Source organism: Lucilia cuprina, chromosome 4 (assembly GCF_022045245.1).
Source record: "Lucilia cuprina isolate Lc7/37 chromosome 4, ASM2204524v1, whole genome shotgun sequence".
Taxonomy (NCBI): Eukaryota; Metazoa; Arthropoda; class Insecta; order Diptera; family Calliphoridae; genus Lucilia; species Lucilia cuprina.
In genome coordinates this window covers 82,181,026-82,192,155 of record NC_060952.1, presented here as the reverse complement: position 1 = coordinate 82,192,155, position 11,130 = coordinate 82,181,026, and the positions used below count along the sequence as shown (strand labels likewise).

The 11,130-nt window shown below is 27.7% G+C and overlaps 1 protein-coding gene across 1 annotated transcript in view; it reads left to right on the top strand.

Moving 5' to 3' along the window:
- LOC111684780 (organic cation transporter-like protein) overlaps positions 1 to 6,113 on the top strand; it is a 75,154-nt gene extending 69,041 nt beyond the window's left edge. Inside the window, exons 2-7 of the mRNA XM_046950011.1 lie at positions 627 to 1,687; positions 2,018 to 2,172; positions 2,237 to 2,405; positions 4,511 to 4,583; positions 4,661 to 5,048; positions 5,118 to 6,113. Of these exons, the coding sequence (XP_046805967.1) occupies positions 627 to 1,687; positions 2,018 to 2,172; positions 2,237 to 2,405; positions 4,511 to 4,583; positions 4,661 to 5,048; positions 5,118 to 5,617 (2,346 nt within the window). The 3' untranslated portion in view covers positions 5,618 to 6,113. The remainder of the gene's footprint in view (positions 1 to 626; positions 1,688 to 2,017; positions 2,173 to 2,236; positions 2,406 to 4,510; positions 4,584 to 4,660; positions 5,049 to 5,117) is intronic.
- Positions 6,114 to 11,130: the final 5,017 nt, after the last annotated feature.

Genomic DNA, 11,130 nt, shown 5'->3' with positions numbered 1-11,130 from the left:
TCCTAAACACCCTAACAGTGCTCTGTTAGCATTTAAACATAATTCTGTTAATGTTGATGGTTTTTGTCTCGGATAATAAATTTCGAAATTTAACTTCACATCCATAATCAATCTATAGCTTAGCTATAATGTCTTATTTTCACACTAGTACGTTGTAAATCAATTTAACACCAAAATATCTTGTTTAAAAATTCATTGAAATTTAAATATGTAATTCCAATGAAAAACCAGCCCTCAAATATTTTATTAAGATTTCTATTTATGCAAAATGTTTCCTTAGAAAAATAGAAAACGTGACATGAATGTTTTAAATTTAACATGAATTCTTAAAAAAAATATTTAAACAAACAAAAAGTAAGGATTTGTATAAATAGACTAAAATACTAAGGAATAATTAATGATTAAAAAGAAATATATAAATAAAAAGTGAAAAAGTTATTTTGAAAAAGTTTCTCTGAGTTATTCGAAGAGAATACTGAAAAGAACTAAAGAGAATGATATTTAGATAGACCACCATTTTGTTTGCGTTTACATGTTAAAGTCAGCTATAAAATAGTATTCAAAATCCTTGCCTCAAAGTTCTAACCTACAAATATCTCTCTCTCTCTCACTCTTTCTTTTACCAGGCTGAATCACCACTACTTCCCATCAAAGAGCACAGTTTAACGGAAACCAATAATAACGATAATAATACAACAGCGACAGCATCACCAACACCACCTACACTTACCACCACAACAACTCCAGATAGTGATAAGAATACCTCAATTAACATATCACAAAATAGATTATCAGCAGAACTGCCGGTAGCAACACCGAATGATTTAAGTCCCTCCTTTAGTGGCGGTCGTAAACGTTTCTCCATACCCTCCCTGCTTCCAATATCACGAAAACTTTCCATCGAAAGTATAACCCACCCGCTTCAAACACTCTTGGGCATTAGTGAAGAGCAATGTCAGCGACGCAATTCACAGCCAAATCTTAAGCGTTACCGTAGTCGAGACGATACAGCACGTCGTAGTCGCTGCTATTCAAATCAATTTTATACGAAAACCTCCACCACTTCACCGTCACGTAAACATTCACACAATTATAATCTCTATCCCAAGGATTCGTTTTATAATCTAGAAGGTAAGGCTCCCAAGCCCTCCAGTAAAATGCAAGCCAAAGTTGATGCTGTCGGCCGGGTTACCGGCGAATGGGGCAAATGGCAATTGCGCACAGTGCTCTTAATATTTTTATGTAAAATTCCCTCTTCCTGGTTTATGGCCTGTATTATATTTACCGCTCCAGCTCCGCGTCATGGTGAGTTCTTTTGTAAACCACCTCCCCAGATAGGTGCCAAAAATCAAACGGCCTGGATTAAAGTATCTCATCCGCAAAAAGAAGAAGCTGAGGATCAAGAGTTTTCTATAGATTTCTGTAATGTTTATAAAGATGCTCAGGAACATGCCCATCATTACTATAACTATGAGCGGGAGGAAGACGAACCTAGAGTTTGGCTGGAACCGGAAAATAATAAAGATGTTATACCCTGTACACAATTTGAACATAAAGCGGAATTTCATTCGGTAATAACACAATATGATCTGGTATGTTCGCGAGATATTCTGGTGTCGGTGACGCAGTTCTTCCATTTGTTTGGTGTACTAACGGGCGGTATACTGGCGAATCATTTGTTGAAATAGTAAGTATGGGATTTATAAAAAAATGCTTTAAAACTCGTATGGGCAAGGAGCTCTCTTATATTTAGGCATGTAAAAGAGCTTATTTTATGCTCTCTGACGATCACTGTTATATAAACTCACACAAGTATAAAAAATTTACAAATTAAGATTAAAAATTATTTGTTAATTCTTAACAGATATCGGTAGAAAACTCTCTCATATGTTCTCTTGCCCTTTCTCTCTCTTCTTTCTATTGTTACTCTCAAACTGTCCATACCAGATCTTTATAAACAAATGAGACCTTTTTTATAAATTTATTTCTATACTATTCCTCACTTTTCCCATTACAGTTTTAGTCCCCGAATGGTAATGCTCTTTGGTATGGTTACGCAAATCTTTTGCGGTACCCTAACGGGTCATGTGGCCTCATATGAATTGCATGTCTTCTTCCGTTGTCTATCGGCTGTGTGTTGTGCTCAAATGTATACCGCTGGCGGCATGATTAGTAAGTTTTAGAAAACTCTTTAAGTTAACAATTCTTCATTTAATTTTCTCTTTTTTCATTCCAGTGGCCGATATAACGGGTGGTACTTACAAGACCTGTGTCTCAACATTATTTGAACAGTTTTGGTCTATAGGCGTGATAATGTTACCGGGTGTGGCTAGTTTCTTTTCGAGTTGGTCTCACTTATATATGGCCATTTCATGTCCCACTGTGATACTCATATATTTATGGCAGTAAGTTGATTTTTTGGATTAAAAAAACCCGATTCGTTTAATGTAGAATATTTGGGAAAAGATTCAATTTGAAATACAGTGTTAGCTCAAGACTATGGACCAGAAGAAAGACGTGGCCGTAATATCAACTATAGATTAGTCTATAGTCTAGACTATAGTTTAATTAATAGAACTGGCTTCAGATCTATGAACTTCCTCAACTATACATCACTCATGATATTAATACAGTCTATAGTTCATATCCATCATCGTAGATTAAAATTTCTCATTTTAGATCGATCTAAATCAAAAATATAGATCAGTATATAGGTTTTTATAAAAAATCAGTTTATGACCATGATTATGATCATGATTGGTTGGTTGGTTGATTAACGTGGTAGTTCACTGCACGCGAAAAGTCAAGAAGAGTTGAAGAGACTCCGTTTTGACCGGTGGAATTCTCCACTCGTGAGATGTAATAGTGTGTATGGTGTTAGATCCAGCCTATAGTCGTGAGAAGTTTCAGTTTGTCTTCAAGTTTAAACCCTTATATATCACCAAATTTGGATATGAAAATTGTTTCTCTTCTCGGCTAGAGCAGCCCATTCCCGTCGTTTCAACTGCGACAGTACCCCTTGAAGGGCAGCCCAAGTTGACTTACATGTCTGCTAGCATTCAATGTTTTGTTATTACTGCCATCAACCTCGATACATACCGCATATTACGAGTCTTGTGCGTTCCTCAATGAAAGACGGCCATAACTTGGCCCCTTTAAATGTGCCAAGGAATCTGTGGATATAAGCTTTTGATAAAGGCAGAGATAAAAGAGAGATATCAAGAGCAGATCCCCTTCTGTCAAGATTGTCTGTTCATTTTCATAGTAGTCCCTTTGCGCAGTTACCCAAACAAGGGTAATGTCAAATAGCTGACCGAGCCTTGACAAATATTTCTTGTCTGACTACTTCATAGGGATGTGGTAGTGTATGAGTTTAGGGAAAGAAGTGCCTTAAAAATGCCTATGTTGCAACGAATATGGAGACCGTATAGTACCCTACAGGCAGACATTCCCGTGGTAGGTTACCTCTACATCATTCACTTGTAGAAGGAATTCTTACTATACAACTCTATCAAAGCCCGTGTAGAGGTAGTATGGTGAGGACTCCAATAACGTTTGCTTTCATGTACAGTATTTTTGGCAATCTTGTCTAGAATGAACACAGCCTTTAAGGATGTCCTTCTGTCTCATCCTTTTTGGCCTTTGGCGTTGTATTAGGGAGTATTTGTCGATCTTTTTGAAGATAGGAGAGTGCTGTGTCTGTCGCTCACACTTCCTGAGAGACTGACCAACATCATCGTCTTTTGACTAGAGGCGATATGGTCCTCTTTGTATGAGGATCTAATCTCATTTTTTTACATTGTTTTTGTAAACTTTTTGTATCAATATGTTGGTGTCACGAGTATGCACTTAGGGGGATGGATAATCTACGAAGTCTCTCGACTAGAGGCAAGAAGGTCTTCTACGGGATGGACAATTCACGGTCCATGGACAATTCACGGTGTCTCTTGACTAGAGGCGAGAAGCTTGTCTTTTCATCTCATTATTTTTACGTTTTTCTTATTTGTTGTTTCCATATGTTGGTTCAACGACTAGGGGATGAACGATCAACGGCGTCTCTTAACTAGAGGCGAGAATTAGGTCTTCCAATCTCAACCTTTTTACTTTGTTTTTGTTGTATCCATATGTTGGTCCCACGAGTAGGCCCCTAACAGGATGTATGATCCATGCAGTGACGGCGTATATTGACAAGACCGGAGGGAAGCGGTTAGCGACTAATCCTATTTAACAACTAATTAGTCATTCAGGTTCTCTGCACTTCTACCAACCACCTTAACCTTACAAGTAGGGGTCGTTGAAGAGGAAAAGACGGGATTTTATAAAAATTTTACACTAAATGAAGACATTTATGGAAAATTCTTTAAAAATATAGAAGTTTAGAGAAAATGTTTGAAACTTTACTTTAAATAAAGAGATAAATTGATAAACTATATTCTAAATAGAGATAATCATCGTTATAATATAGAAAATTATCGATAATATATTTATTTGCTTTTCTTTCGCCTAAAAGATGGATTCCCGATTCTCCCCGTTGGATGGTAGCTAGAGGAAGAGTTTTAGAAGCCAAACGGATATTAATAAAGGTAATTCTCGCTTTTTTCCCAATCAAACTTTCTAAATAATAATTTATCTATATTCCTCCCCCCTCCCCCTCCTCTAGTGTGCTGAAATGAACGGTACTCGTTATAGTCTTCCTCATGATATCGATCAGCAATTACAGTTACAGGCTCAAACGGCCATGGATGCTCCACCACCAGCCAGCTGGTGGACCATATGGAAGGGTGAAAAGGCTGTTAGACACATGATTTGCGTACACTTATGCTGGTCCATTTATATTGTAGTCTATTATGGAATGTTATTGAATATACGCTCATTTAGTCGTGATCATTTACAATTTAATACTGTGATAGCCGGTATTTCAGAAATTATCGGTACATTTATTGGTCTATTCCTGATATTGAAAACGACACGCAAATGGGTGTGGACGGGTTTGTTTAATATAGTAGCGGGTTGTATAGCATATATGGGTTGGCTGGTGCCGCATGATAGTAAGTTTTATAAGCTTAAAGGGGAGCTTAATAAATATGTAATAATTTTTCTTTGTTTATTTTTTTCAGTTGATTTTGATGGTCGTGTGGCATTATTAATGTTAACCGCCATGATTTCGAAAATTGCCATTTCCTGTACCTTAGCCATACTCACCACCTGCACTGTGGAGCTGGTAAGCAATGAGAAAAAGAAAATCTGCGCCTTTTCCACCATTTGTTGGGCCCGTTTTTGGCTTTTAGGTGCTCCGTTTATAGGAGCCACCGTTGTCTTTGGCCAACTGATACCACAAACCGCTTTTGCCTCTTTAGCTATTACGGGAGGCTTTTTAAGTACACTTATCTCTAGTCCACGCACCATACCCAAGAAACATAGTTCTCAAGTTACCAATAATATGGCCGCCGCCACACAAATGCCCAACGAGGGAGGTATTGATAATAAGGCTTACACCAAGGGACCTATATTTAATAATATTAGCGCTAAAATGACCACACAACAAACTAATCTACCTCCACAATTAATGCCTGGTATTTGGACAACTAAAAATCATGAAGAAACTCCACCTATATGATTAACTAATTTCCTAAGCCTTACCATGCCCCCTCCCCTTTCCCCTTAAAGCTTTTCTTTTTGAGTTAAATTTTCTTCTTATATCAATCAATCAAAAATTATCTATTTAAAGCACCAGATTCCACCCTAAGAATCTCAAAAATATAACGGGTATTTTAGAATAAATTTAATTCTATTAGCAAAACAAACAAACAAAAAAATAGTAAAACAACTTAAAAAAACTTAGTAGAGCTTTAAGCTTTTTTTTTAAAAAAAAGAGTATAATTACCAAAAAATTATATAAAAATAATTTTAATTAAAAATTTCTTACGTTCAATTAAGTAGCTGTAATCAACAAACAAACAAACTAAAAAATCGGTCAGTTTTTGTTAAGCTTTATAGGACCACTTAACTGAAATTCGAATATATTATATTTCGAATATAAATATTACAATTTTTCCCCTTAGATAAACTCCAGTTTATAATTATTATTATGATTATTATTCCTTAGACAAATTAGTGAAATATTTTTAATTAAAAAAAAAACTTAAAGAAAGATTGATTAATAAATTAATTAAATTTATTAAATAATTAGCAATTTCATTATGCTCAATTAAATAATAACAAATTTAAATTAAAAAGCCTATAAATTTTGAATTAAAATGAAAATATATATTTTCTTTGAAAAAAAAAGATGTTTACAAAATCTATTTTAAGCAAAATTTTAATTAAGTTCAAAATTATCGTTTTAATTTTTCAAATATTTCTCTAGATAGAAAATTATTTCAAAAATTTTTGTCTAAATAAAAACATTATCAAAATTTCCCTTTAAGCAATGAAATTTATTGAAAATGTTTTGCCAAAAAAAAAGCTTTTTGAAAATTCTCTCTAAATAAAAAAATTATCGAAATTTTTTTACTAAAGAACAGAAATTTATTTAAAATTTTACTTTACATCCTAATTTAATGAAAATTTTCTATAAATAAAAAAAAAATAATTTAAAATTTCAATAAATTTGTTCTCTATATAGATAATTTTTTAAAAATTTTAATTAACACAGAAATTTCTCAAAAATATCGATAAATAAAGAAATAATTTGAATTTGTTAAAACATTTATTGCAAATTGTAAAACTGTTTAAGATTTTTTCCATTTGTCGAAATTTTGAAATTTGTTCTCTCTATAGAGACATTTTTTCCCAAAATTTCGATAAATAAAGAAAAATTCGATAAATAGTGAAATTTTTTAAAAATATCGATAAATAAAAAAATAATTAAAATTTTAACAAAAAAATTATTCTAAATGGTAAAACTGTTCGAAATGTGTTTTCTATATAGAGATTTTTTTCAAAATTTCGATAAAAAAAAAATAAAAATTTCGATAAATAGAAAAATTTCTCTAAAATATCGATAAATAAAGAAATAATTTGAATTTATTAAAAATGTTATTATCAATTGTAAAACTGTTTAAAATTGTTCTCTATATAGAGACACTTTTTTCCATTTGTTGAAATTTGTTCTCTCTATAGAGACATTTTTTTCCAAAATTTTAATAAATAAAGAAAAATTTCGATAAATAGAGAAATTTCTTAAAAATATCGATAAATAAAAAATAATTTAAATTTTAACAAAAAAAAATTTACTCTAAATGGTAAAACTGTTCGAAATGTGTTTTCTTATAGAGAAATTTATTTCCAAAATTTAGATAAATAAACATTTCGATAAAGAGTAAAATTTCTTAAAAATATCGATAAATAAAAAAATAACTTAATTTTAATTTATTCTAAATGGTAAAACTGTTCGAAATGTGTTTTCTATATAGAGATTTTTTTCAAAATTTCGATAAAAAATAAAAATTTCGATAAATAGAGAAATAAATAGAGAAATTTCTTAAAAATATCGATAAATAAAGAAATAATTTGAATTTGTCAAATCATTTATTGCTAATTGTAAAACAGTTTAAATTTTTTTTTTATTTTTCGAAATTTTGAAATTTGTTTTCTCTATAGAGACTTTTTTTTTCCAATATTTAGATAAATAAAGAAAAATTTCGATAAATAGTGAAATTTCTTAAAAATATCGATAAATAAAAAAATTACTTAAATTTTAACAAAAAAAATTTTCTCTTAATGGTAAAACTGTTCGAAATATGTTTTCTATATAGAGATTTTTTTTCAAAATTTCGATAAATAAAGAAAAATTTTGATAAATAGGAAAATTTCTTGAAAATATCGATAAATAAAGAAATAATTTGAATTTATTAAAAATTTTATTGCAAATTGTAAAACTGTTAAAAATTCTTTCTCTATTTAGAGACATTTTTTTCCATTTGTCGAAATTTTGAAATTTGTTCTCTCTATAGAGACATTTTTTTCCAAAATTTTAATAAATAAAGAAAAATTTCGATAAATTAAGAAATAACTTGAAATTTCTTAAAAATTTTACTCTAAATAGCAAAACTGTTCAAAATTTGTTCTCTATATAGAAATATTTATCGAAATTTCGATAAATTAAGAAAAATTTCGATAAATAGAGAAATTTCTTAAAAATATCGATAAAAAAATAAAGAAATACTTGAATTTTATAAAAAAAATTTTAATTTTAATATTAAAACTGATCGAAATTTGTTTTCTATATAGAGACATTTTTTTCTCAAAATTTCGATAAATAAAGAAAAATTTTAAAAATATCGATAATTAGAGAATTTTTGTTAAATATCGATATATAATGAAATAACTTGAAATTTATTAAAAATGTTACTCTAAATGGCAAAATTGTTTGAAATTTGTTCTCTTTCATCTTTTTTTTTAAATTTCGATAAATATAGAAAAATTTCGATAAATGGAGAAATTTCCTAAATATATCGATAAATAAATAACATGAATATTATTATAAATGGTAAAACTGCTCGAAGTTTGTTCTATATATAGAGACATTTTTTCTCAAAATTTCGATAAATATAAAAACATTTCGATTAATATAGAAATTTTCTAAAAATATCGATAAATAATGAAATAACTAAATGGTGAAACTATCCAAAATTTGTTCCCTATATAAACATTTTTTTCAAAAAAAAATTTTCATTAAATAAAAAAAATTTCGATAAAAAAATAATCGAACATTTTCTATAAATTAGGATTTTTTTTTTTTAAATTTTACTTTAAATAAAGAAATCGATTTAAAATTAACCTTTATGTGGTGAAATTTTGCGAAATTTATTCTTTTAATAATGAAATTTAATAAAATTCGACCTTAAATATTAAAAATGTATTGAAATTTGAATCTGAATAATTATTGTTTATCACAGTTTTAACAAAAATAGAGAGTTTTGTTAAAATATTTTTCTTAATAGAGAAATTTATCGAAAATTTAGTTTAAATATAAAGGTTTTACAGAAATTTTACTTTAATTAGGAAAAATTATCAAAAATTTACTTTACTTGGGGAAATTTACGAAAAATTTATTCTAAATAGAGAAATTTATCGAAATTTTACTCTAAATAAAGATTTTTTTAACATATTTTCTTATACAAAGAAAAATTTATCGAAATTTTACTCCTAATAAAGGTATTTATTGAAAATTCACTCTAAATAGAGAATTTTTTATTAAAGTTTTAACATAAATAAAGAAATCAATTGAAATTTTAATCTAAATAGATATAGTTTATTAATTTTCTTTTTAAATAGAGAAACTTATCGAAAATTTACTCTAATTAGTTAAATTTACTGAAAATTTATTCTAAATTAAGAAAATTATCGAAATTTTACTCTAAGTAAAGAAATCTAATTAAATTATTTCTATAAAGAGAGAAATTTATTGAAAATTTACTATAAATAGAGAATTTTTATCGAAATTTTAGCATAAATAGAAAAATCTGTTGAAATTCGAAAAATTACTTCTAAAAAAGAAATTTATCGATATTTTACATTAAATAGAAAAAAATTATTAAAGTTTTTCTGCAAATAGGGAAACTTATTGTAAATTTATTCTAATTAGAGAAATTTATCGAAATTTTGTTCTAAATAAAGATTTTTTTAACATTTTCCTATAAGGAATAAAATTTATCGAAATTTTACTCTTCACTAAGAAATTAATCAAAAATTTACTCTAATAAAGAATTGTTATCGCTCATAAGAGAAAGTTATCGATAGTTTTCTTTAAAAGGGAAAATTTTTTAAAAATTGTTTCTTAAAAACACAAAATTATCGAAATTTTATTTGAAATTAAGAAAATTTATTAACACCTTTCTATAAAACAAGTATTTTATCGAAACTTTACTCTTTTTTAAGAAATTTATAGAGAAAAATATATCGATAAAAAGAGAAAATTTATTGAAATATTTCAAGGAATAGAATAATTTATGGGAAATTTACTCTTAATGGAGTAATTTATAGATATTTGACTCCGAAGTATTTCTACTTATTTAAAAATTGTAAAATTTATCAAGAAAAATAATGAAAAGTTATCGAAATGTTTCTATAAATGAGAAAATTTCTTAAAAGCTCTTTCTAAATAGAGAAAATTTATGAAATTTTACTCTATATAAATAAATTTAAAAATTTATAAATAATTTTAAGAAAATAAAACAAAAGAAACTTTCTTTAAATCTATAATTTTAATCAAAAAAAGTATTAATTAATATATTTCTATACCAACCATACTTCCTTCTTTTAAACTATATATTATTTACTTTTTTAACACTAATTAATTAACAGATTTTGTAAACATCTTTTATATTACTTAAATTGTTTTTAAATTAAAAAAATCTAAAAAATTTAGTTTAAAAGAAAATATTAAAAATGTTTTCTATTAAAAAAAAAAGAAAAACCCATTAAAACAAATTTCTTTTAGTTCTTTTTATTCACATATATACTTTAAGTAGTTTAGTTAAATAAAATTATATGTTAATTTCTTTAGAATTAAATAACAACAACAAATACTATTATTAAATTTAAAAAAGAAAAAAAAACCAAAAAAGACGCTCGTTTTTAAAAACAAAACTTAAGATTAAATAAAATCTAAAATAAAATAATAAAAACTGTTACAATAAAGAAGAAACAAATATTTTAATTGTTATTTTTGCGAAAAATTATAATGATAAACTAATGGTTTTAATTGTTTTAAAATTTTATTAAAAAAAAAGGTGAGTTATTGTCAGCATTATAAAGCATAAAACGAAAAATTATAACAAAAACGCATCAGGTCTAAAATAATTGCAATTTAAATACAAATTTAAAATACAGAAACCGGTAACTGTTTAAACATTTAATTTTAAACTAGGCAGCACTTATTGGATTTTGTGGAAAAGCGCCATCTTCATGTCATTTTCTCACAAAATACTTTAAAGTGATGATAACTTTTACATGATCACAATCGCTGAAAATAGTCATAACAAGAAAATCGCTAAATAATTAATACACAATTTTGTTTATCTATCTATCTATCTATCTATCTATCTATCTATCTATCTATCTATCTATCTATCTATATATCTATCTATCTATCTATTTATTTATTTATTTATTTATTTATTTATT